Here is a 27,820-nt window from a genome sequence, read left to right on the forward strand (position 1 = left end):
GAGAGAGACAGACAGAGACACAGAGAGAGACAGAGAGAGAGAAAGAGAGAGAGACAGAGAGAGACACAGAGAGAGACAGAGAGAGAGAGAACTGTCATGCTCCTCCTGATAAATGAAGCAGCTGTTTAGTAGCTAAATAAAGCTGTGGCACAGGCCTTACAGGCAACCCTCCACTGAACAGATTGTCCCGCTGTCGCTTAAGCATGAAGCACACACACACACACACTGACGCACACACACACACACACACACTGAAGCACACACATCCCCAACTGGTGTGAAAAATGGTAAATAGTTAGTGCCACAAACATGTTTATCTAGTCTCCTGGCCATGCTGCTGCTCCAGTTTCAACTTCCACCTGACTGTGCTGCTGCTCTAGTTTCAACTGTTCTGCCTTATTATTATTTGACCATGCTGGTCATTTATGAACATTGAACATCTTGACCATGTTCTGTTATAATCTCCACCCGGCACAGCCAGAAGAGGACTGGCCAACCCTCATAGCCTGGTTCCTCTCTAGGTTTCTTCCTAGGTATTGGCCTTTCTAGGGAGTTTTTCCTAGCCACCGTGCTTCTACACCTGCATTGCTTGCTGTTTGGGGTTTTAGGCTGGGTTTCTGTACAGCACTTTGAGATATCAGCTGATGTACGAAGGGCTATATAAATAAATTTGATTTGATTTGATTTGATTAGTTAGTGCCAATAATGTTATCTAGTTAATGCCACTGATGTTTAGCTAGTTAGTGCCACAAACATGTTTAGCTAGTTAGGTTTATCTAGTTAGTGCCACTAATGTTTATCTAGTTAGGTTTATCTAGTTAGTGCCACTGATGTTTAGCTAGTTAGTGCCACTAATGTTTAGCTAGTTAGGGTTTATCTAGTTAGTGCCACTAATGTTTATCTAGTTAGGTTTATCTAGTTAGTTGCCACTAATGTTTATCTAGTTAGTGCCACTAATGTTTATCTAGTTAGTTCCACTAATGTTTAGCTAGTTAGTGCCACTAATGTTTATCTAGTTAGTGCACTAATGTTTAGCTAGTTAGTGCCACTAATGTTTATCTAGTTAGTGCCACTAATGTTTATTCTAGTTAGTGCCAACTAATGTTTATCTAGTTAGGTTTATCTAGTTAGTGCACTAATGTTTATCTAGTTAGTGCCACTAATGTTTATCTAGTTAGTGCCACTAAGTTTATCTAGTTAGTGCCACTAATGTTTATCTAGTTAGTGCCACTAATGGTTATCTAGTTAGTGCCACTAATGTTTAGTCTAGTTAGTGCCACTAAATGTTTATCTAGTTAGGTTTATCTAGTTACGTGGCACTAATGTTTATCTAGTTAGTGCCACTAATGTTTATCTAGTTAGTGGCACTAATGTTTATCTAGATAGTGCCATTAATGTTATCTAGTTAGTGCCACTAATGTTTATCTAGTTTAGTGCCACTAATGTTTATCTAGTTAGGTTCATCTAGTTAGTGCCACTAATGTTTATCTAGTTAGTGCCACTAATGTTTATCTAGTTAGTGCCACTAATGTTTATCTAGTTAGTGCCACTAATGTTTATCTAGTTAGTGCCACTGATGTTTATCTAGTGTAGTGCCACTAATGTTTATCTAGTTAGTGCCACTAATGTTTATCTAGTTAGTGCCACTAATGTTTATCTAGTAGTGCCACTAATGTCTATCTAGTTAGTGCCACTGATGTTTATCTAGTTAGTGCCACTAATGTTTATCTAGTTAGTGCCACTGATGGTTTATCTAGTTAGTGCCACTAATGTTTATCTAGTTAGTGCCACTAATGTTTATCTAGTTAGTGCCACTAATGTTTATCTAGTTAGGTTTATCTAGTTAGTGCCACTAATGTTTATCTAGTTAGTGCCACTAATGTTTATCTAGTTAGTGCCACTAATGTTTATCTAGTTAGTGCCACTAATGTTTATTTAGTTAGTGCCACTAATGTTTAACTAGTTAGTGCCACTAATGTTTATCTAGTTAGTGCCACTAATGTTGAACTAGTTAGTGCCACTAATGTTGAACTAGTTAGTGCCACTAATGTTTATCTAGTTAGTGCCACTAATGTTTATCTAGTTAGTGCCACTAATGTTTACCTAGTTAGTGCCACTAATGTTTATCTAGTTAGTGCCACTAACATGTTTTGTGTGTCAGTAAAGACATAATTCCCCCTCACTCTCTCCCTCTGTCTCTCCTCACATAAATAAACACACAACCATCTTGTTCTCAGTCCCATAAACTCTTCTATTCAGATGCAAAGCAGCTTGTAAAAACATACTTGCATTATGTAAAACCAGGACTTCCCTGAACTGTAGGTTTTTCCTTCTCTCTCTCCCTCCTCACCCTCTCTCTCCCTCCTCACCCTCTCTCTCCCTCCTCACCCTCTCTCTCCCTCCTCACCCTCTCTCTGCCTCCTCACCCTCTCTCCCCCTCGCTCTCCCTCCTCACCCGCTCTCTCTCTCCCTCCCTCCTCACCCTCTCTCTCCCTCTCTCTCCCTCCCTCCTCACCCCCTCTCTCTCTCCCTCCTCACCCTCTCTCTCTCCCTCCTCACCCTCTCTCTCACTCCTCCTCACCATCTCTCTCTCTCTCCTCACCCTCTCTATTTCCCTCCTCACCCTCTCTCTCTCTCCCTCCTCACCCTCTCTCTCCCTCCTCACCCTCTCTCTCCCTCCTCACCCTCTCTCTCCCTCCTCACCCTCTTTCTCCCTCCTCACCCTCTCTCTCCCTCCTCACCCTCTCTCTCCCTCCTCACCCTCTCTCTCTCCCTCCTCACCCTCTCTCTCTCCCTCCTCACCCTCTCTCTCTCCCTCCTCACCCTCTCTCTCTCTCCCTCCTCACCCTCTCTCTCCCTCCTCACCCTCTCTCTCTCCCTCCTCACCCTCTCTCTCCCTCCTCACCCTCTCTCTCCCTCCTCACCCTCTCTCTCTCTCCTCACCCTCTCTCTCTCCCTCCTCACCCTCTCTCTCTCTCCCTCCTCACCCTCTCTCTCTCTCTCTCCCTCCTCACCCTCTCTCTCCCTCCTGTATTCCTAGACTCACCTCACCTGACAGGCTTTAAATAGTGATGAGATGAGATGGCTGTGTTTAGTGTTCTTTAGTGATGATAGAGAGATTATCTCTGTCAACCTCAACAGTCAGTGGTTGCATCCCAAATGGCACCCTATTCCCAATACAGTGCACTTCTTTTGGCCAGGGCCAATAGGGGTCACTATATAAGGAGTAGGGTGCCATTTGGGCAGGCTTAGTTCAGCTAAGCCTGAACCTGTTGTCTGTGACTTACCAGCATACTTGGGCATGTTGGACTCATCCATGGACCAGAAACAGTGGTCAAAGGCAAACACCTGTGGGACAGGACAAAGAAGGATCAACACACACACACACACACACACACACACACACACACTGTAAGCTCCTGTCTGAGCATGTTGTAGTGTATCTACCTAAAGGAGGTAGTGGAACACTATGGCAGACACACACCTACAGACACTATGACAGACACACACCTACAGACACTATGGCAGACACACACCTACAGACACTATGACAAACTTATTGGACTGTTTCAAGACAACCTACAACACATCAGATGTCTGTTGTCTGTGTTGAAAGTGAGAGAGAGAAAAGAATGATGAGGGAACGAGAGAAGCAGGGAGAAGAGAAGATAGAGGGAGAGAGAGAGAAGGAGAAGAGAAAGATAGAGGGAGAAGAGAAAGATAGAGGGAGAGAGAGAGAGGGGGGGGGATAGAGGCAGAGAGAGAGAGGGAGAAAGAGAGAGGGATAGAGACAGAGAGAGAGAGAAAAGAATGATGAGGGAACGAGAGAAGCAGGGAAAATAGAAAGATAGAGGGAGAGAGATAGAGAGAGAAAAGAAAGAGGGGGAGAGAGAGAGGGATAGAAGCAGAGAGAGAGGCAGAGAGAGAGAGAGAGAGAGCGAGAGGGATAGAGACAGAGAGAGAGACAGAGAGGGATAGAGAGAGAGAAAGAGAGAGAGAAAGAGAGCGAGAGGGATAGAGACAGAGAGAAAGAGAGAGAGACAGAGGGGGAGAGAGATAGAGACAGAGATAAAGAGAGAGAGAGGGAGAGAGAGAGGGAGAGAGAGAGAGAGAGAGAGAGAGGGGGACAGAGAAGAAACCCTGATGAGTGTTGTTGACTGAGGCAATGCTAGTTGTCGTGACGGGGCCTCAGCAGACCAGGGACTGCACCCCAAATGGCATCCTATTCCCTATGGGCTCTCTGTTCAAAAGTGGTGCACTGTACGGGGAATAGGGTGCCAGCCCAGATCCACTGTAGGGCAGCTACAAATAATGCAAATAAATTCATAAAAAATCCTACAATGTGATTTTCTGGATTGTTTTTCTCATTTTGTCTGTCATAGTTGAAGTGTATCTATGATAAAAAGTACAGGCCTCTCTCATCTTTTTAAGTGGGAGAACTTGCACAATTGGTGGCTGACTAAATACTTTTTTGCCCCACTGTATGCTCCAGGCTCCAGGCTCCATGCTGGCCTGGTCTGTTGGCCTTGTCTGTTTGGCAGACAGACAGTGGTAGTTGGATGTTGGAGTTAAATTAATTCATAAATCAGGGTCACGGCTCCACAGTTGACATTCCAGCTCCCAGTGACCCGTCTCCACGGCAACCCGGCTGGAGTCGTTCCTGGAGGTGCAGGCTGTGAACTGTTTGTGTGTGTGTGTGTGTGTGTGAGAGAGAGAGAGAGAGAGCCACCTGTGTTTGCTCACAGCTGTAAGTGGATGAATGGATGGCATAGAAATTATACTCTCTGGTCTAGACCCTCTCTGGTCTAGACCCCCCCTCTGGTGTAGACCCCCTCTCTGGTCTAGACCCCCTCTCTGGTCTAGACCCCCTCTCTGGTCTAGACCCCCTCTCTGGTCTAGACCCCCTCTCTGGTCTAGGCCCTCTCTCTGGTCTAGGCCCCCCCCCCCCTCTGGTGTAGACCCCTCTCTGGTCTAGACCCCCTCTCTGGTCTAGGCCCTCTCTCTGGTCTAGGCCCTCTCTGGTCTAGGCCCCCTCTCTGGTCTAGACCCTCTCTCTGGTCTAGGCCCTCTCTCTGGTCTAGGCCCTCTCTCTGGTCTAGACACCCTCTCTGGTCTAGACACCCTCTCTGGTCTAGGCCCTCTCTGTAGTCTAGACTATCTCTGTAGTCTAGACCCTCTCTATAGTCTAGACCCTCTCTCTAGTCTAGACACTCTCTCTAGTCTAGACACCCTCTCTAGTCTAGACACCCTCTCTAGTCTAGACACCCTCTCTAGTCTAGACGCTCTCTCTCGTCTAGACCCTCTCTGTAGTCTAGACCCTCTCTCTAGTCTAGACCCTCTCTCGTCTAGCCTCGTGCTGCAGACTCCCACACTACTAGACCCTCTTTGAATTAGAGGGATTCAACTGGCTCCAATAGTTCAGGGGCTGTACAGTATGTATCTAGTGTCAGAGTGCTGAGGGGCTGTATGCATCAAGTGTCTCATAGTGCTGATTTAGGATCAGTTTTGCCTTTTAGATAATAATAATAATAATAAATACGATGGACAGGGGGACCTGATCCTAGATCAGCACTCCTTCTCTGAGACGTTTGGTATACAGACCAATATATTTTTATTCTGATCCTAGATCAGCACTCCTTCTCTGAGACGTTTGGTATACAGACCAATATATTTTTATTCTGATCCTAGATCAGCACTCCTTCTCTGAGACGTTTGGTATACAGACCAATATATTTTTATTCTGATCCTAGATCAGCACTCCTTCTCTGAGACGTTTGGTATACAGACCAATATATTTTTATTCTGATCCTAGATCAGCACTCCTACTCTGAGACGTTTGGTATACAGACCAATATATTTTTATTCTGATCCTAGATCAGCACTCCTTCTCTGAGACGTTTGGTATACAGACCAATATATTTTTATTCTGATCCTAGATCAGCACTCCTTCTCTGAGACGTTTGGTATACAGACCAATATATTTTTATTCTGATCCTAGATCAGCACTCCTTCTCTGAGACGTTTGGTATACAGACCAATATATTTTTATTCTGATCCTAGATCAGCACTCCTTCTCTGAGACGTTTGGTATACAGACCAATATATTTTTATTCTGATCCTAGATCAGCACTCCTTCTCTGAGACGTTTGGTATACAGACCAATATATTTTTATTCTGATCCTAGATCAGCACTCCTTCTCTGAGACGTTTGGTATACAGACCAATATATTTTTATTCTGATCCTAGATCAGCACTCCTTCTCTGAGACGTTTGGTATACAGACCAATATATTTTTATTCTGATCCTAGATCAGCACTCCTTCTCTGAGACGTTTGGTATACAGACCAATATATTTTTATTCTGATCCTAGATCAGCACTCCTTCTCTGAGACGTTTGGTATACAGACCAATATATTTTTATTCTGATCCTAGATCAGCACTCCTTCTCTGAGACGTTTGGTATACAGACCAATATATTTTTATTCTGATCCTAGATCAGCACTCCTTCTCTGAGACGTTTGGTATACAGACCAATATATTTTTATTCTGATCCTAGATCAGCACTCCTTCTCTGAGACGTTTGGTATACAGACCAATATATTTTTATTCTGATCCTAGATCAGCACTCCTTCTCTGAGACGTTTGGTATACAGACCAATATATTTTTATTCTGATCCTAGATCAGCACTCCTTCTCTGAGACGTTTGGTATACAGACCAATATATTTTTATTCTGATCCTAGATCAGCACTCCTTCTCTGAGACGTTTGGTATACAGACCAATATATTTTTATTCTGATCCTAGATCAGCACTCCTTCTCTGAGACGTTTGGTATACAGACCAATATATTTTTATTCTGATCCTAGATCAGCACTCCTTCTCTGAGACGTTTGGTATACAGACCAATATATTTTTATTCTGATCCTAGATCAGCACTCCTTCTCTGAGACGTTTGGTATACAGACCAATATATTTTTATTCTGATCCTAGATCAGCACTCCTTCTCTGAGACGTTTGGTATACAGACCAATATATTTTTATTCTGATCCTAGATCAGCACTCCTTCTCTGAGACGTTTGGTATACAGACCAATATATTTTTATTAAATATATTGGTGATCCTTTATTTTTAATTCTATATTTTTTACTTATCAATTTTTTCTTAAAACTGCATTGTTGGTTAAGGGCTTGTAAGTAGCATTTCACTGTAAGTCTACACCTGTTGTATTCGGCATTTCACTGTAAGTCTACACCTGTTGTATTCAGCATTTCACTGTAAGTCTACACCTGTTGTATTCGGCATTTCACTGTAAGTCTACACCTGTTGTAAGTAGCATTTCACTGTAAGTCTACACCTGTTGTAAGTAGCATTTCACTGTAAGTCTACACCTGTTGTATTCGGCATTTCACTGTAAGTCTACACCTGTTGTATTCAGCATTTCACTGTAAGTCTACACCTGTTGTATTCGGCATTTCACTGTAAGTCTACACCTGTTGTATTCGGCATTTCACTGTAAGTCTACACCTGTTGTAAGTAGCATTTCACTGTAAGTCTACACCTGTTGTATTCGGCATTTCACTGTAAGTCTACACCTGTTGTAAGTAGCATTTCACTGTAAGTCTACACCTGTTGTATTCGGCATTTCACTGTAAGTCTACACCTGTTGTATTCGGCATTTCACTGTAAGTCTACACCTGTTGTAAGTAGCATTTCACTGTAAGTCTACACCTGTTGTATTCGGCATTTCACTGTAAGTCTACACCTGTTGTATTCGGCATTTCACTGTAAGTCTACACCTGTTGTATTCGGCATTTCACTGTAAGTCTACACCTGTTGTGATAAATTACATTTGATCTGATTTGATTTAACTTAAAGCCATTTTTTCTTCCCAGGTCTGATAGACAGAGCACCTCTATAGTCACGGATGGGGACGGCCACTGAAGGGGTCTGATAGACAGAGCACCTCTATAGTCACGGATGGGGACGGCCACTGAAGGGGTCTGATAGACAGAGCACCTCTATAGTCACGGATGGGGACGGCCACTGAAGGGGTCTGATAGACAGAGCACCTCTATAGTCACGGATGGGGACGGCCACTGAAGGGGTCTGATAGACAGAGCACCTCTATAGTCACGGATGGGGACGGCCACTGAAGGGGTCTGATAGACAGAGCACCTCTATAGTCACGGATGGGGACGGCCACTGAAGGGGTCTGATAGACAGAGCACCTCTATAGTCACGGATGGGGACGGCCACTGAAGGGGTCTGATAGACAGAGCACCTCTATAGTCACGGATGGGGACGGCCACTGAAGGGGTCTGATAGGGAGAGCTTCTCGACAGACAGACAGACAGACAGACAGAGTTTGAGGGGAAACTAATTTGAAGTTGTATTCAGGATTTAGCAGACTAGGCAGTAATTTCTGCTAGAGTGCCTGGCTAAAGCTCAGAGGACAGATATGAATCAGCACAATGAGACACGGCCCCACGACTGAACCCAAAAACCCATCCCAGAATGTGTTCAACTCTGCTCCCGAACGCCTTTCAACTCGTCACCATCCACCAGAGAGTGTGGGGACGGGGGTAGGGAGGTGGTGAGGGGGAGCTGCACTCCAACAACGCAGCTCTGAATACACACACACACACACACACACACACACACACACACACACACACACACACACACACACACACACACACACACACACACACACACACACACACACACTGGGCCAGTGTTCCTGCTCATTCCTCCCTCTCATTGTGGATCTCTTTGTGGATGTTCACCAGATTTTAGAGAGCTGACACGTTCACACAGACGTCTATCTGGCTCCCCGCCGCAGACCAACCAAACCACTGACAACCCAGTCGTTACACACACTGTGGGGCTGGGCGATATTTCAAATGCCTGTATATTTATTTATCTTCATGAGTGTTTTATGTCAACTTGTTCTCATCTTGTCTTTTTGGTCTCGTCTATTCGCTCCTTCTGTGCTGTGTCCCATTTACACCAGAGATCTGTACATAATGACGAGATCCACGTCTCCGCCCTAACAATGGGACCCGTTGTCCCAGAGGCAGGAAGGCAGGCGACAAGCTTAGGTTAAAAATAAACCCATTGAAACGCATTTGGGTTTCTTTTGGACAGATTTTAGCGAGAGTAAAACCTCTCACTTCGCATATTCCTCTCTGTTTACACACCTGCCATCCTGTACCTTAGACAGATTAACTACATGTTATACTGTACCTTAGACAGATTAACTACATGTCATACTGTACCTTAGACAGATTAACTACATGTTATACTGTACCTTAGACAGATTAACTACATGTTATACTGTACCTTAGACAGATTAACTACATGGCATACTGTACCTTAGACAGATTAACTACATGTCATACTGTACTTTAGACAGATTAACTACATGTCATACTGTACCTTAGATTAACTACATGTTATACTGTACCTTAGACAGATTAACTACATGTCATACTGTACCTTAGATTAACTACATGTCATACTGTACCTTAGACAGATTAACTACATGTCATACTGTACTTTAGATTAACTACATGTCATACTGTACTTTAGACAGATTAACTACATGTTATACTGTACCTTAGATTAACTACATGTTATACTGTACCTTAGACAGATTAACTACATGTCATACTGTACCTTAGACAGATTAACTACATGTCATACTGTACCTTAGACAGATTAACTACATGTCATACTGTACCTTAGACAGATTAACTACATGTTATACTGTACCTTAGACTGATTAACTACATGTCATACTGTACCTTAGACAGATTAACTACATGCCATCCTGTACCTTAGACAGATTAACGACATGTTATACTGTACCTTAGACAGATTAACTACATGTCATACTGTACCTTAGACAGATTAACTACATGTCATACTGTACCTTAGACAGATTAACTACATGTCATACTGTACCTTAGACAGATTAACTACATGTTATACTGTACCTTAGATTAACTACATGTTATACTGTACCTTAGACAGATTAACTACATGTCATACTGTACCTTAGACAGATTAACTACATGTCATACTGTACTTTAGATTAACTACATGTCACACTGTACTTTAGACAGATTAACTACATGGTATACTGTACCTTAGATTAACTACATGTTATACTGTACCTTAGACAGATTAACTACATGTCATACTGTACCTTAGACAGATTAACTACATGTTATACTGTACCTTAGACAGATTAACTACATGTCATACTGTACCTTAGACAGATTAACTACATGTTATACTGTACCTTAGACAGATTAACTACATGTTATACTGTACCTTAGACAGATTAACTACATGTTATACTGTACCTTAGACAGATTAACTACATGTTATACTGTACCTTAGACAGATTAACTACATGCCATCCTGTACCTTAGACAGATTAACTACATATTATACTGTACCTTAGACAGATTAACTACATGTTATACTGTACCTTAGACAGATTAACTACATGTCATACTGTACCTTAGACAGATTAACTACATGTTATACTGTACCTTATATTGACTACATGTCATACTGTACCTTAGATTAACTACATGTCATACTGTACCTTAGACAGATTAACTACATGTCATACTGTACCTTAGACAGATTAACTACATGTCATACTGTACCTTAGACAGATTAACTACATGTTATACTGTACCTTAGATTAACTACATGTTATACTGTACCTTAGACAGATTAACTACATGTCATACTGTACCTTAGACAGATTAACTACATGTCATACTGTACTTTAGATTAACTACATGTCATACTGTACTTTAGACAGATTAACTACATGGTATACTGTACCTTAGACAGATTAACTACATGTCATACTGTACCTTAGACAGATTAACTACATGTTATACTGTACCTTAGATTAACTACATGTTATACTGTACCTTAGACAGATTAACTACATGTCATACTGTACCTTAGACAGATTAACTACATGTCATACTGTACTTTAGATTAACTACATGTTATACTGTACCTTAGACAGATTAACTACATGTCATACTGTACTTTAGACAGATTAACTACATGTCATACTGTACTTTAGACAGATTAACTACATGTTATACTGTACCTTAGACAGATTAACTACATGCCATCATGTACCTTAGACAGATTAACTACATGTTATACTGTACCTTAGACAGATTAACTACATGTCATACTGTACCTTAGACAGATTAACTACATGTTATACTGTACCTTAGACAGATTAACTACATGTCATACTGTACCTTAGACAGATTAACTACATGTCATACTGTACTTTAGATTAACTACATGTTATACTGTACCTTAGACAGATTAACTACATGCCATCCTGTACCTTAGACAGATTAACTACATATTATACTGTACCTTAGACAGATTAACTACATGTTATACTGTACCTTAGACAGATTAACTACATGTCATACTGTACCTTAGACAGATTAACTACATGTTATACTGTACCTTATATTGACTACATGTCATACTGTACCTTAGATTAACTACATGTCATACTGTACCTTAGACAGATTAACTACATGTCATACTGTACCTTAGACAGATTAACTACATGTCATACTGTACCTTAGACAGATTAACTACATGTTATACTGTACCTTATATTGACTACATGTCATACTGTACCTTAGATTAACTACATGTCATACTGTACCTTAGATTAACTACATGCCATCCTGTACCTTAGACAGATTAACTACATGTTATACTGTACCTTATATTGACTACATGTCATACTGTACCTTAGACAGATTAACTACATGTTATACTGTACTTTAGACAGATTAACTACATGTCATACTGTACCTTAGACAGATTAACTACATGTCATACTGTACCTTAGACAGATTAACTACATGTCATACTGTACCTTAGACAGATTAACTACATGTTATACTGTACATTAGATTAACTACATGTTATACTGTACCTTAGACAGATTAACTACATGTTATACTGTACCTTAGATTAACTACATGTCATACTGTACCTTAGACAGATTAACTACATGTCATACTGTACTTTAGATTAACTACATGTCATACTGTACCTTAGACAGATTAACTACATGTTATACTGTACCTTAGACAGATTAACTACATGTCATACTGTACCTTAGACAGATTAACTACATGTCATACTGTACCTTAGACAGATTAACTACATGTCATACTGTACCTTAGACAGATTAACTACATGTCATACTGTACCTTAGACAGATTAACTACATGTCATACTGTACCTTAGACAGATTAACTACATGTCATACTGTACCTTAGACAGATTAACTACATGTTATACTGTATCTTAGACAGATTAACTACATGTCATACTGTACCTTATATTGACTACATGTTATACTGTACCTTGGATTGTTTCCTGGAGGTAGAGGAGCAGATGGAACCATGATGAACAGATTCACGATGGGAGGATGGAGGAGAGGAGACCCAGGGGTCATCAACAACACCATGAGAGAGAGAGAGAGAGACAGAGAGAGACAGAGAGAGAGAGAGAGAGAGACAGAGAGGGAGGGAGAGACAGAGAGACAGAGAGAAAGAGAGACACCAAGGTTAGCATTAAAACAATTGAACACTGTTAACTGTTACCTCTCTCTCTTATGTTCTCTTTCAAGTTTTAAAGTCACGTCCACAGTGAAATGCCTTTTTTAACAAACTCTAAACCCAACAATGCAGTAATCAATATCAATGTGGTACTAAAAATAACAAGGTAGAACAAAAACACAGGAGATATAAAAATAAGAAATAAAAATAACAGGAGAAAGTAAGAAGCTGTAAACAGGGTCAGTTCAGTAACATATTAACAATGTAGAGGGGTAAACATACTATATACAGGGTCAGTTCAGTAACATATTAACAATGTAGAGGGGTAAACATACTATAAACAGGGTCAGTTCATTACCATATTAACAATGTACAGGGATACTGGAGTGATAGAGGTAGATATGTAGAGGGGTAAACATACTATATACAGGGTCAGTTCAGTGCCATATTAACAATGTACAGGGATACTGGAGTGATAGAGGTAGATATGTAGAGGGGTAAACATACTATATACAGGGTCAGTTCAGTAGAGAGAGAGAGAGAAGAGACAGCAGACAGATCAAAAATAGATATGGAGAGAGAGAGAGAGAGACAGAGAGAGAGACAGAGAGAGTGAGAAGGGAAAGAGTGAGAGAGAGTGAGAGAGAGAGCAGATGCAACTCTCACAGTAGGAATCCTTTGTTGTCTACGTTGACCCAAAAGATCACACTGAAATGGAAATGTATTAGTCTCTAGCCAGGCTATACTTTGGGACATAGGCAACTAAGTGACATCACAATAGAGCAGGTGTTTACAACATACCGGTATAGAGCGATGTCATAACCACATAGAAAACTAAGTGACATCACAATAGAGCAGGTGTTTACAACATACCGGTATAGAGCGATGTCATAACCACATAGAAAACTAAGTGACATCACAATAGAGCAGGTGTTTACAACATACCGGTATAGAGCGATGTCATAACCACATAGAAAACTAAGTGACATCACAATAGAGCAGGTGTTTACAACATACCGGTATAGAGCGATGTCATAACCACATAGAAAACTAAGTGACATCACAATAGAGCAGGTGTTTACAACATACCGGTATAGAGCGATGTCATAACCACATAGAAAACTAAGTGACATCACAATAGAGCAGGTGTTTACAACATACCGGTATAGAGCGATGTCATAACCACATAGAAAACTAAGTGACATCACAATAGAGCAGGTGTTTACAACATACCGGTATAGAGCGATGTCATAACCACATAGAAAACTAAGTGACATCACAATAGAGCAGGTGTTTACAACATACAGGTATGATGTCATAACCACATTTCAAAAATTCACCCATCCATCCAACTACCTCATAATTCACTTCACACATCACTGCTGTAGTCATTTTTCTTCTTTCATTCCTCTCGTTCATTCATTCACTCCCTCGCTCATTCATTGAGGTCCAGGCAGGCGTTGTTTCTGGTGAGGCCTGCTGTGAAAGGCCTCATAAATGGGGCGGTGGAGCGTGAGGAAGGGAAGAGATTTAGGATTCAATGTCCCACTGACTCTGTTGGGTAAACTAGACTAAAGCCTGGGGACTTAACCAGGGAGGCTGGGGAAGGGAGGGGAGGGAGGCTGGACTCAGCTCTGTGTGTGTGCCTGCCAGGGAGGTTAGGATAGAGGATGGCTGTAGATTACCACTACACAGAATATGTCCAGTGACACCCAGCAGTCAGGACAATAAGGAATATGGAAGAGTTTGTCTAATATCAAAGAGACCTCGGCTACTAGATGACATCCACATTCCCACGGTGTAAACATAGCCTAGGACTTGTCTACTATTCTGCCCAATAACATTGTATGGTTCTGCTTTTCTTTTCTTAGTCAACCGTGTGTTCTTTTTATTTGTGTTCTGGAACGTAGCCCTGTTTCTTTGTGTTCTGGAACGTAGCCCTGTCTCTTTGTGTTCTGGAACGTAGCCTTGTCTCTTTGTGTTCTGGAACGTAGCCCTGTCTCTTTGTGTTCTGGAACATAGCCCTGTTTCTTTGTGTTCTGGAACGTAGCCCTGTCTCTTTGTGTTCTGGAACGTAGCCCTGTCTCTTTGTGTTCTGGAACGTAGCCCTGTCTCTTTGTGTTCTGGAACGTAGCCCTGTTTCATTGTGATCTGGAACGTAGCCTTGTCTCTTTGTGTTCTGGAACGTAGCCCTGTCTCTTTGTGTTCTGGAACATAGCCCTGTTTCTTTGTGTTCTGGAACGTAGCCCTGTTTCTTTGTGTTCTGGAACGTAGCCCTGTCTCTTTGTGTTCTGGAACGTAGCCCTGTCTCTTTGTGTTCTGGAACGTAGCCCTGTTTCATTGTGATCTGGAACGTAGCCCTGTTTCTTTGTGTTCTGGAACGTAGCCCTGTTTCTTTGTGTTCTGGAACGTAGCCCTGTCTCTTTGTGTTCTGGAACGTAGCCCTGTTTCTTTGTGTTCTGGAACGTAGCCCTGTTTCTTTGTGTTCTGGAACGTAGCCCTGTCTCTTTGTGTTCTGGAACGTAGCCCTGTCTCTTTGTATTCTGGAACGTAGCCCTGTTTCATTGTGATCTGGAACGTAGCCCTGTTTCTTTGTGTTCTGGAACGTAGCCCTGTTTCTTTGTGTTCTGGAACGTAGCCCTGTCTCTTTGTGTTCTGTAACGTAGCCTTGTCTCTTTGCGTTCTGGAACGTAGCCCTGTCTCTTTGTGTTCTGGAACGTAGCCCTGTTTCTTTGTGTTCTGGAACGTAGCCCTGTTTCTTTGTGTTCTGGAACGTAGCCCTGTCTCTTTGTGTTCTGGAACGTAGCCCTGTCTCTTTGTGTTCTGGAACGTAGCCCTGTTTCATTGTGATCAGGAACGTAGCCCTGTTTCTTTGTGTTCTGGAACGTAGCCCTGTCTCTTTGTGTTCTGGAACGTAGCCCTGTCTCTTTGTGTTCTGGAACGTAGCCCTGTTTCTTTGTGATCTGGAACGTAGCCCTGTTTCTTTGTGTTCTGGAACGTAGCCCTGTCTCTGTGTTCTGGAACGTAGCCCTGTCTCTTTGTGTTCTGGAACGTAGCCCTGTTTCATTGTGATCTGGAACGTAGCCCTGTTTCTTTGTGTTCTGGAACGTAGCCCTGGTTCTTTGTGATCTGGAACGTAGCCCTGTTTCTTTGTGTTCTGGAACGTAGCCCTGTTTCTTTGTGTTCTGGAACGTAGCCCTGTTTCTTTGTGTTCTGGAACGTAGCCCTGTTTCTTTGTGTTCTGGAACGTAGCCCTGTTTCTTTGTGTTCTGGAACGTAGCCCTGTTTCTTTGTGTTCTGGAACGTAGCCCTGTTTCTTTGTGTTCTGGAACGTAGCCCTGTTTCTTTATGTTCTGGAACGTAGCCCTGTTTCTTTGTGTTCTGGAACGTAGCCCTGTCTCTGTGTTCTGGAACGTAGCCCTGTCTCTGTGTTCTGGAACGTAGCCCTGCCTTTCATTTCTTTTCATCGTTTTCACCTGTGTTCGTTTCTCACCTGGTCTCATCAGCTCCCTGTTTAGTCCAGTTCTTTCTGTTTGTATGGTTGTGAGGTATTGTTTGTTTTTGACTTCCTACCTGTGTTCAACCATTTCCTGCCTGTGACCACGATTCCTGCCAAGGCTTAATAACATCTGCCGGGCCCTGCGCGTGAATCTACACCTTGTTCTCCCTGAGTATGCACTACAAACATGACAAACACAGGACTTACTGTTCTTCCCTTGGCAGCTGATCTCACAAGATGCTGGTATCTGGGATGAGAGATAACGTCACAGCAAAAACAACTGCTCTTACCAGGCTTCATGGTGTGAAGACATTGTTTTCTGTCATCAGTGATAGCTGAAGAACGACCCTATAGACAAACTATTAGAACTACTAGACTGTTACTAATAAAATACATGAGTCAGCGTGCACAGTATGTCTCTCAGTCCCATGGACAGTCTACCTGGCAGCAGAGACATGCTCCACTACAGTAATAACATTCCCCATGGACAGTCTACCTGGCAGCAGAGACATGCTCCACTACAGTAATAACATTCCCCATGGACAGTCTACCTGGCAGCAGAGACATGCTCCACTACAGTAATAACATTCCCCATGGACAGTCTACCTGGCAGCAGAGACATGCTCCACTACAGTAATAACATTCCCCATGGACAGTCTACCTGGCAGCAGAGACATGCTCCACTACAGTAATAACATTCCCCATGGACAGTCTACCTGGCAGCAGAGACATGCTCCACTACAGTAATAACATTCCCCATGGACAGTCTACCTGGCAGCAGAGACATGCTCCACTACAGTAATAACATTCCCCATGGACAGTCTACCTGGCAGCAGAGACATGCTCCACTACAGTAATAACATTCCCCATGGACAGTCTACCTGGCAGCAGAGACATGCTCCACTACAGTAATAACATTCCCCATGGACAGTCTACCTGGCAGCAGAGACATGCTCCACTACAGTAATAACATTCCCCATGGACAGTCTACCTGGCAGCAGAGACATGCTCCACTACAGTAATAACATTCCCCATGGACAGTCTACCTGGCAGCAGAGACATGCTCCACTACAGTAATAACATTCCCCATGGACAGTCTACCTGGCAGCAGAGACATGCTCCACTACAGTAATAACATTCCCCATGGACAGTCTACCTGGCAGCAGAGACATGCTCCACTACAGTAATAACATTCCCCATGGACAGTCTACCTGGCAGCAGAGACATGCTCCACTACAGTAATAACATTCCCCATGGACAGTCTACCTGGCAGCAGAGACATGCTCCACTACAGTAATAACATTCCCCATGGACAGTCTACCTGGCAGCAGAGACATGCTCCACTACAGTAATAACATTCCCCATGGACAGTCTACCTGGCAGCAGAGACATGCTCCACTACAGTAATAACATTCCCCATGGACAGTCTACCTGGCAGCAGAGACATGCTCCACTACAGTAATAACATTCCCCATGGACAGTCTACCTGGCAGCAGAGACATGCTCCACTACAGTAATAACATTCCCCAGCTGACAGTCACCTGCAGGCATCGCCTCGACCCCTCAGTGACCCTACAGTTGGCACACACGGGTGGCCAATCAGCATAGCCCTCCAGAAGAGAGAGAAACAGAGAGAAAGAGTGACAGAGATGGAGAGGGGGGATGACAAGAGAGAGTGGAGAGAGAGAGAGGGGGGATGGAGAGAGAGGGGGGAGAGACGAGATAAAATCCTGGCAGTGCCACACAGGTGGGCATCACCTTCAGTGAGCAACACAGCAGAGCTGGCAGCCACCACGATTGGAGCGTAGCCAGCCACATGGACTTAACCAGATGGACTAGTCAGTGAGGTTGGCAGACCTCATAATAGAAGGCTTGGTGCTGTATCAGACCATACTGCTCAATGGGTGTGTGGTTTCTACTGAGGGCAGATAGAACGATGAGTACTGACACTAAAAACAGAGCAACAACAACAACCAACTGGCTGGAGCTGTCAACATAGTAACATCTGTCTGTCTGGGCTGGAGCTGTCAACATAGTAACATCTGTCTGTCTGGGATGGAGCTGTCAACATAGTAACATCTGTCTGTCTGGGCTGGAGCTGTCAACATAGTAACATCTGTCTGTCTGGGCTGGAGCTGTCAACATAGTAACATCTGTCTGTCTGGGCTGGAGCTGTCAACATAGTAACATCTGTCTGTCTGGGCTGGAGCTGTCACACATAGTAACATCTGTCTGTCTGGGCTGGAGCTGTCAACATAGTAACATCTGTCTGTCTGGGCTGGAGCTGTCAACATAGTAACATCTGTCTGTCTGGGATGGAGCTGTCAACATAGTAACATCTGTCTGTCTGGGCTGGAGCTGTCAACATAGTAACATCTGTCTGTCTGGGCTGGAGCTGTCAACATAGTAACATCTGTCTGTCTGGGCTGGAGCTGTCAACATAGTAACATCTGTCTGTCTGGGATGGAGCTGTCAACATAGTAACATCTGTCTGTCTGGGCTGGAGCTGTCAACATAGTAACATCTGTCTGTCTGGGCTGGAGCTGTCAACATAGTAACATCTGTCTGTCTGGGCTGGAGCTGTCAACATAGTAACATCTGTCTGTCTGGGATGGAGCTGTCAACATAGTAACATCTGTCTGTCTGGGCTGGAGCTGTCAACATAGTAACATATGTCTGTCTGGGCTGGAGCTGTCAACATAGTAACATCTGTCTGTCTGGGATGGAGCTGTCAACATAGTAACATCTGTCTGTCTGGGCTGGAGCTGTCAACATAGTAACATCTGTCTGTCTGGGCTGGAGCTGTCAACATAGTAACATCTGTCTGTCTGGGCTGGAGCTGTCAACATAGTAACATCTGTCTGTCTGGGATGGAGCTGTCAACATAGTAACATCTGTCTGTCTGGGCTGGAGCTGTCAACATAGTAACATCTGTCTGTCTGGGCTGGAGCTGTCAACAGTAACATCTGTCTGTCTGGGCTGGAGCTGTCAACATAGTAACATCTGTCTGTCTGGGCTGGAGCTGTCAACATAGTAACATCTGTCTGTCTGGGATTGAGCTGTCAACATAGTAACATCTGTCTGTCTGGGCTGGAGCTGTCAACATAGTAACATCTGTCTGTCTGGGCTGGAGCTGTCAACATAGTAACATCTGTCTGTCTGGAGCTGTCAACAGTAACATCTGTCTGTCTGGGCTGGAGCTGTCAACAGTAACATCTGTCTGTTTGGGCTGGAGCTGTCAACAGTAACATCTGTCTGTCTGGGCTGGAGCTGTCAACATAGTAACATCTGTCTGTCTGGGCTGGAGCTGTCAACATAGTAACATCTGTCTGTCTGGGCTGGAGCTGTCAACATAGTAACATCTGTCTGTCTGGGATGGAGCTGTCAACATAGTAACATCTGTCTGTCTGGGCTGGAGCTGTCAACATAGTAACATCTGTCTGTCTGGGCTGGAGCTGTCAACATAGTAACATCTGTCTGTCTGGGCTGGAGCTGTCAACATAGTAACATCTGTCTGTCTGGGCTGGAGCTGTCAACATAGTAACATCTGTCTGTCTGGGATGGAGCTGTCAACATAGTAACATCTGTCTGTCTGGGCTGGAGCTGTCAACATAGTAACATATGTCTGTCTGGGCTGGAGCTGTCAACATAGTAACATCTGTCTGTCTGGGCTGGAGCTGTCAACAGTAACATCTGTCTGTCTGGGCTGGAGCTGTCAACAGTAACATCTGTCTGTTTGGGCTGGAGCTGTCAACAGTAACATCTGTCTGTCTGGGCTGGAGCTGTCAACATAGTAACATCTGTCTGGGATGGAGCCAAGACAGATGTTTTGTTCAGTGTTCAGTTGTTTTTTAAATATGAACACTTACCACGCTGTGCTTTGGTCCTCACCTTCTTCCACCACAGACGATCGTTACACACGTTGTGTTAGCTAATCCAAGTTTATCATTTTAAAAGGCTAATTTATCAGTGGTAAATCATTTTGCAATTATGTTAGCACAGCTGAAAACTGTCGTTCTGATTAAAGAATCAATAAAACTGGCCTTCTTTAGACTAGTTGAGTGTCTGGAGCTTCAGCATTTGTGGGTTCAATTACAGGCTCAAAATGGCAAGAAACAAAGAACTAGTAGAGGGAGAGGAGAGGAGAGGAGAGGAGAGGAGAGGAGAGGAGAGGAGAGGATGAGGATGAGGATGAGGATGAGGAGAGGATGAGGAGAGGGAGAGGAGAGAGGAGAGGAGAGGAGAGGAGAGGAGAGGAGAGGAGAGGAGAGGAGAGGAGAGGAGAGGAGAGGAGAGGAGAGGAGAGGAGAGGAGAGGAGAGGAGAGGAGAGGAGAGGAGAGGAGAGGAGAGGAGAGGAGAGGAGAGGAGAGGAGGTCCCCTGTGGTTATGTGTTTAGGATTAAGGCCAGTGTGTTATTATGGCACACAGAGCTCTACTCTGATTTATGCCCCTGCAGACAACAGCCCAGATTAAATGATCACTGAGTGGCCCACCTGCCCAAAGAGAGAGAGAGAAAGAGAGAGAGAGAGAGAGAGAGAGAGAGAGAGAGAGAGAGAGACAGACAGACAGACAGGGAGAGAGAGAGAGAGAGAGAGAGAGAGGGAGAGAAAGAGAGACAGACAGAGACAGAGACAGAGACAGACAGACAGACAGACAGACAGACAGACAGACAGACAGACAGACAGACAGACAGACAGACAGACAGACAGACAGACAGACAGACAGACAGACAGACAGACAGACAGACAGACAGACAGAGAGAGACATAGAAACACACATTCACATTTCCCAATCTGACAGATTGTCAGCAGATATTATGTCTTTGACCAGCTGCCAGAACCTGACTACAGTCTAAATGGTGACAAAGTTATAACTTCTGTATTTAAACAACTATATGTCTCCACGTCTCCTTTTCTATCACCTGTTGTAGTGCAGTGTACTACTTTACACCTGGACCAAGAGGGGAATGTAGGGAATAGGGAGCCATTGGGACTGCAGACTTTGTGTCCTGGTTTCAAATTCAGCAGTACCATGTTGCAGAGATCTGGGAGGCTCAGACTGTCTCTGGTGTTCTACATCTTTATGACAGAGCTCTGGGAGGCTCAGACTGTCTCTGGTGTTCTACAGCTTTATGACAGAGCTCTGGGAGTCTCAGACTGTCTCTGGTGTTCTACAGCTTTATGACAGAGCTCTGGGAGGCTCAGACTGTCTCTGGTGTTCTACAGCTTTATGACAGAGCTCTGGGAGGCTCAGACTGTCTCTGGTGTTCTACAGCTTTATGACAGAGCTCTGGGAGGCTCAGACTGTCTCTGGTGTTCTACAGCTTTATGACAGAGCTCTGGGAGGCTCAGACTGTCTCTGGTGTTCTACAGCTTTATGACAGAGCTCTGGGAGTCTCAGACTGTCTCTGGCGTTCTATAGCTTTATGACAGAGCTCTGGGAGGCTCAGACTGTCTCTGGTGTTCTACAGCTTTATGACAGAGCTCTGGGAGGCTCAGACTGTCTCTGGTGTTCTACAGCTTTATGACAGAGCTCTGGGAGGCTCAGACTGTCTCTGGTGTTCTACAGCTTTATGACAGAGCTCTGGGAGGCTCAGACTGTCTCTGGTGTTCTACAGCTTTATGACAGAGCTCTGGGAGGCTCAGACTGTCTCTGGTGTTCTACAGCTTTATGACAGAGCTCTGGGAGGCTCAGACTGTCTCTGGTGTTCTACAGCTTTATGACAGAGCTCTGGGAGGCTCAGACTGTCTCTGGTGTTCTACAGCTTTATGACAGAGCTCTGGGAGTCTCAGACTGTCTCTGGTGTTCTACAGCTTTATGACAGAGCTCTGGGAGGCTCAGACTGTCTCTGGTGTTCTACAGCTTTATGACAGAGCTCTGGGAGGCTCAGACTGTCTCTGGTGTTCTACAGCTTTATGACAGAGCTCTGGGAGTCTCAGACTGTCTCTGGTGTTCTACAGCTTTATGACAGAGCTCTGGGAGGCTCAGACTGTCTCTGGTGTTCTACAGCTTTATGACAGAGCTCTGGGAGTCTCAGACTGTCTCTGGTGTTCTACAGCTTTATGACAGAGCTCTGGGAGTCTCAGACTGTCTCTGGTGTTCTACATCTTTATGACAGAGCTCTGGGAGGCTCAGACTGTCTCTGGTGTTCTACATCCTTATGACAGAGCTCTGGGAGTCTCAGACTGTCTCTGGTGTTCTACAGCTTTATGACAGAGCTCTGGGAGGCTCAGACTGTCTCTGGTGTTCTACAGCTTTATGACAGAGCTCTGGGAGGCTCAGACTGTCTCTGGTGTTCTACAGCTTTATGACAGAGCTCTGGGAGGCTCAGACTGTCTCTGGTGTTCTACAGCTTTATGACAGAGCTCTGGGAGGCTCAGACTGTCTCTGGTGTTCTACAGCTTTATGACAGAGCTCTGGGAGGCTCCGACTGTCTCTGGTGTTCTACAGCTTTATGACAGAGCTCTGGGAGTCTCAGACTGTCTCTGGTGTTCTACAGCTTTATGACAGAGCTCTGGGAGTCTCAGACTGTCTCTGGTGTTCTACAGCTTTATGACAGAGCTCTGGGAGGCTCAGACTGTCTCTGGTGTTCTACAGCTTTATGACAGAGCTCTGGGAGGCTCAGACTGTCTCTGGTGTTCTACAGCTTTATGACAGAGCTCTGGGAGGCTCAGACTGTCTCTGGTGTTCTACAGCTTTATGACAGAGCTCTGGGAGGCTCAGACTGTCTCTGGTGTTCTACAGCTTTATGACAGAGCTCTGGGAGTCTCAGACTGTCTCTGGTGTTCTACAGCTTTATGACAGAGCTCTGGGAGGCTCAGACTGTCTCTGGTGTTCTACAGCTTTATGACAGAGCTCTGGGAGGCTCAGACTGTCTCTGGTGTTCTACAGCTTTATGACAGAGCTCTGGGAGTCTCAGACTGTCTCTGGTGTTCTACAGCTTTATGACAGAGCTCTGGGAGGCTCAGACTGTCTCTGGTGTTCTACAGCTTTATGACAGAGCTCTGGGAGTCTCAGACTGTCTCTGGTGTTCTACAGCTTTATGACAGAGCTCTGGGAGTCTCAGACTGTCTCTGGTGTTCTACATCTTTATGACAGAGCTCTGGGAGGCTCAGACTGTCTCTGGTGTTCTACATCCTTATGACAGAGCTCTGGGAGTCTCAGACTGTCTCTGGTGTTCTACAGCTTTATGACAGAGCTCTGGGAGGCTCAGACTGTCTCTGGTGTTCTACAGCTTTATGACAGAGCTCTGGGAGGCTCAGACTGTCTCTGGTGTTCTACAGCTTTATGACAGAGCTCTGGGAGGCTCAGACTGTCTCTGGTGTTCTACAGCTTTATGACAGAGCTCTGGGAGGCTCAGACTGTCTCTGGTGTTCTACAGCTTTATGACAGAGCTCTGGGAGGCTCCGACTGTCTCTGGTGTTCTACAGCTTTATGACAGAGCTCTGGGAGTCTCAGACTGTCTCTGGTGTTCTACAGCTTTATGACAGAGCTCTGGGAGTCTCAGACTGTCTCTGGTGTTCTACAGCTTTATGACAGAGCTCTGGGAGGCTCAGACTGTCTCTGGTGTTCTACATCTTTATGACAGAGCTCTGGGAGTCTCAGACTGTCTCTGGTGTTCTACAGCTTTATGACATAATCCTGGTACATTTCCTTCCACAGCCCAGACTGAGTCCCAAATTTAATATGCACAACAGAGCCCCCCCCCCCACACACACACACGTAGAGTTACACACAAACGACATACATCTGTAACTGAAAGCAGCACGCCATGGGCAGAGAGTTACTGTGGCCTGGCACACCACATCCAGAGCTGGCATAGCCCTCCCCTAGTGTGGGTGTGTGTGCCCTTCCCCCAGATGTAGTAATGCCCATCCCAATCTGTAGCCGATTATTATCCACAAATACCCTACCCCCAGATTTACTATGCCTCCAACCACCTTTACCCTCCTGTCAACCACACACACTTTCCCCTCTGCTTGGCTGTCAACAAGGCTCTAATTCTCTGATTCTACACCACCAAATAGGTGTGTGTGTGTGTGTGTGTGTGTGTGTGTGTGTGTGTGTGTGTGTGTGTGTGTGTGTGTGTTAGTGCTGTGTGTGTGTGTGTGTGTGTGTGTGTGTGTGTGTGTTAGTGCTGTGTGTGTGTGTGTGTGTGTGTGTGTGTGTGTGTGTGTGTGTGTGTGTGTGTGTGTGTGTGTGTGTGTGTGTGTGTGTGTAGCCTTAGTGTTGGGTTACAGTTGTCTGTCCTCTTGTTTCAAGCTGATATTTCAGATGTTTTGTCCAGATCAGAGCTCAGTGCTCCCCACCCACTCAAGCCATAGGTCACCTTGTGGTAGTGCTGTGTGTGTGTGTGTGTTAGTGCTGTGTGTGTGTGTTAGTGCTGTGGTGTGTGTGTTAGTGCTGTGTGTGTGTGTGTTAGTGCTGTGTGTGTGTGTGTTAGTGCTGTGTGTGTGTGTGTGTGTTAGTGCTGTGTGTGTGTGTGTGTGTGTGTGTGTGTGTGTGTGTGTGTGTGTGTGTGTTAGTGCTGTGTGTGTGTGTTTAGTGCTGTGTGTGTGTGTGTTAGTGTGCTGTGTGTGTGTGTTAGTGCTGTGTGTGTGTGTGTTAGTGCTGTGTGTGTGTGTGTTAGTGCTGTGTGTGTGTGTGTTAGTGCTGTGTGTGTGTGTTAGTGCTGTGTGTGTGTGTTAGTGCTGTGTGTGTGTGTTAGTGCTGTGTGTGTGTGGTAGTGCTGTGTGTGTGTGTTAGTGCTGTGTGTGTGTGTGTTAGTGCTGTGTGTGTGTGTTAGTGCTTGTGTGTGTGTGTTAGTGCTGTGTGTGTGTGTTAGTGCTGTGTGTGTGTGTGTGTTAGTGCTGTTGTTGTGTGTGTGTGTTAGTGCTGTGTGTGTGTGTTGTGTTAGTGCTGTGTGTGTGTGTGTTAGTGCTGTGTGTGTGTGTTAGTGCTGTGTGTGTGTGTGTGTGTGTTAGTGCTGTGTGTGTGTGTGTTAGTGCTGTGTGTGTGTGTGTTAGTGCTGTGTGTGTGCTGTGTGTGTGTGTTAGTGCTGTGTGTGTAGGTGCTGTGTGTGTGTTAGTGCTGTGTGTGTGTGTGTGTGTGTTAGTGCTGTGTGTGTGTGTGTTAGTGCTGTGTGTGTGTGTTAGTGCTGTGTGTGTGTGTGTTAGTGCTGTGTGTGTGTGTGTGTTAGTGCTGTGTGTGTGTGTTAGTGCTGTGTGTGTGTGTGTGTGTGTGTGTTAGTGCTGTGTGTGTGCTAGTGCTGTGTGTGTGTGTGTGTGTTGTGTGTGTGTGTGTGTGTGTTAGTGCTGTGTGTGTTAGTGCTGTGTGTGTGTGTTAGTGCTGTGTGTGTGTGTGTTAGTGCTGTGTGTGTGTGTGTGTTAGTGCTGTGTGTGTTAGTGCTGTGTGTGTGTGTTAGTGCTGTGTGTGTGTGTTAGTGCTGTGTGTGGTGTGTTGTGCTGTGTGTGTGTGTGTGTTAGTGCTGTGTGTGTTAAGTGCTGTGTGTGTGTGTGTTCTGTGCGGTTGTGTGTGTGTGTGTGTTAGTGCTGTGTTGTGATAGTGCTGTGTGTGTAGTGCTGTTGTGTGTTAGTTGCTGGGTGTGGTGTTAGCTGCTGATGTGTGTGTTTAGTGCTGTGTGTGTGATGTTAGTGCTGTGTGTGTGTGTAGTGCTGGTTGTGTGTGTTGTGTGTTAGTGCTGTGTGTGTTAGTGCTGTGTGTGTGTGTTAGTTGCGTGTTGTGTGTGTGTTGTTAGTGCTGTGTGTGTGTGTGTTAGTTGCTGTGGTGGGTGTTGTGCTGTTAGTGCTGTGGTGTTAGTGGCTGTGTGTGTTGTGTTAGGCTGGGGTGTGTGTGTTAGTGCTGTGTGTGTGTGTGTTAGTGCTGTGATGTGTGTGTTTAGTTGCTGTGTGTGGGTGTGTTTAGTGCTGTGTGTGTGATGTTAGTGCTGTGTGGTGTGCTGTGCTGTTAGTGGTGGTGTGTGTTCAGTGCCTGTGTGTGTAGTGTAGTGTGTGTGTGTGTGTTAGTGCTGTGTGTGGTTATGTTAGTGCTTGTGTGTGGTGTGTGTGTGTTAGTGCTGTGTGTGGTGGTGTTAGTGCCTGTGTGTGTGATGTGTTAGTGATGTGGTGTGTGTTAGTGCTGGTTGTGTGTGTGTGTTAGTGCTGTGTGTGTTAGTGCTGTGTGTGTTGTGGTAGTGCTGTGTGTGTGTGTGTGTGTGTGTGTGTTAGTGCTGTGTGGTGTGTGTTAGTGCTGTGTGTGTGTGTTAGTGCTGTGTGTGTGTGTTAGTGCTGTGTGTGTGTGTTGTGTTGTGTGTTGTGTGTGTGTTAGTGCTGTGTGTGTGTTATGTGCTGTGTGGTGCTGTGGTGTGTGTTAGTGTGTGTGTGTGTGTGTAGTGCTGTGTGTGTGTGTTAGTGCTGTGTGTGTGTGTTAGTGCTGTGTGTGTGTGTTAGTGCGGTGTGTGTGTGGTTGTGTGTGTGTGCTTGTGTGTTGTGCTGTGTGTGTTAGTGATGTGTGTGTTAGTGCTGTGTGTGGTTAGTGCTGTGTGTGTGTTAGTGCTGTGTGTGTGGTGTTAGTGCTGTGTGTTGTGTGTAGTGCTGTGTGTGTGTGGTTAGTGCTGTGTGTGTGTGTGTGTTAGTGCTGTGTGTGTGTGTGTGTGTGGTGGTGTTAGTGCTGTGTGTGTGTGTGTTAGTGCTGTGTGTGTGTGTGTGTTAGTGCTGTGTGTGTGTGTTAGTGTGGTGTGTGTGTGTTAGTGCTGTGTGTGTGTGTGTTAGTGCTGTGTGTGTGTGTGTGTTAGTGCTGTGTGTGTATGTGTGTGTTAGTGCTGTGTGTGTGTGTGTTAGTGCTGTGTGTGTATGTGTGTGTTAGTGCTGTGTGTGTGTGTGTTAGTGCTGTGTGTGTGTGTTAGTGCTGTGTGTGTGTGTGTTAGTGCTGTGTAAGTTAGTCACACTATCTCTAGTTGTCTCAGTCCTATAGGTCCATTACAGTGTATTCCATGTTATGATGTAGTGTTTCATCTTTTGTTTTAGATGTAATGTAGGTGCCTTAATGTGTTTGGACCCCAGGAAGAGGAGCTGCTGTCTTGACAACAGCTAATGGTGATCCTAATAAACACAAACACAGCCAAAGGAACCCAACCGTCTGACAAACACAGACCACTAAGCTAAATGTATTGAACTGACGTTCATAGGTGTTTACCTTTATTTAACTAGGCAATCAGTTAACAACTAATTCTTCTTTACAATGACGGCCTGGGTTAACTGCCTCTTTACCTTGTCAGCTCGGGGATTCGACCTAGCAACCTTTCGGTTACTAGTCCAACGCTCTAACCACTAGGCTACCTGCCGTTGTTCACAGGTTTAGGATATGTTGCACGCATCCCAAATGGGACCCTATTCCCTATATAGGGCACTACTTTAGACCAGGGTCCATATGGCTCTAGTCAAAAGTAGTGCACTATATAGGGAAGAGGGTGCCATTGGGGCAGATATTCCTCTGGTCTGGATGCCAGTCCGTTTCAGCATGAGCCCGAGTCAGTTCTTCATAACTAGACAGGGCCAAAGGAACAGTGTGATAGCAGAAACACTAACTGCAGCATGATCCACTGATGAAGCTTTATGGAAACAGTTTACAGTCTCAGACCTACCTGGCTCTTTTATGAAGCTGAGCCCTCATTTCAAGCCAAGGTAGATGAAGGTTGGGATT

At 44.7% G+C, this 27,820-nt stretch overlaps 1 protein-coding gene across 1 annotated transcript in view; it reads right to left on the reverse strand.

The window, feature by feature from the left end:
- Positions 1–3,009: 3,009 nt before the first annotated feature.
- LOC116352808 (kinesin-like protein KIF13A) overlaps positions 3,010–27,820 on the reverse strand; it is a 58,119-nt gene continuing 33,308 nt past the window's right edge. The window contains exons 3-4 of the mRNA XM_031822021.1: positions 12,447–12,459; positions 3,010–3,348 (exon numbers count right to left, since the gene is read on the reverse strand). Coding sequence (XP_031677881.1) covers positions 3,142–3,348; positions 12,447–12,459 — 220 coding nt within the window. The 3' untranslated portion in view covers positions 3,010–3,141. The remainder of the gene's footprint in view (positions 3,349–12,446; positions 12,460–27,820) is intronic.

The sequence above is a fragment of the Oncorhynchus kisutch genome, unplaced genomic scaffold (assembly GCF_002021735.2).
Source record: "Oncorhynchus kisutch isolate 150728-3 unplaced genomic scaffold, Okis_V2 scaffold4046, whole genome shotgun sequence".
Classification (NCBI taxonomy): Eukaryota; Metazoa; Chordata; class Actinopteri; order Salmoniformes; family Salmonidae; genus Oncorhynchus; species Oncorhynchus kisutch.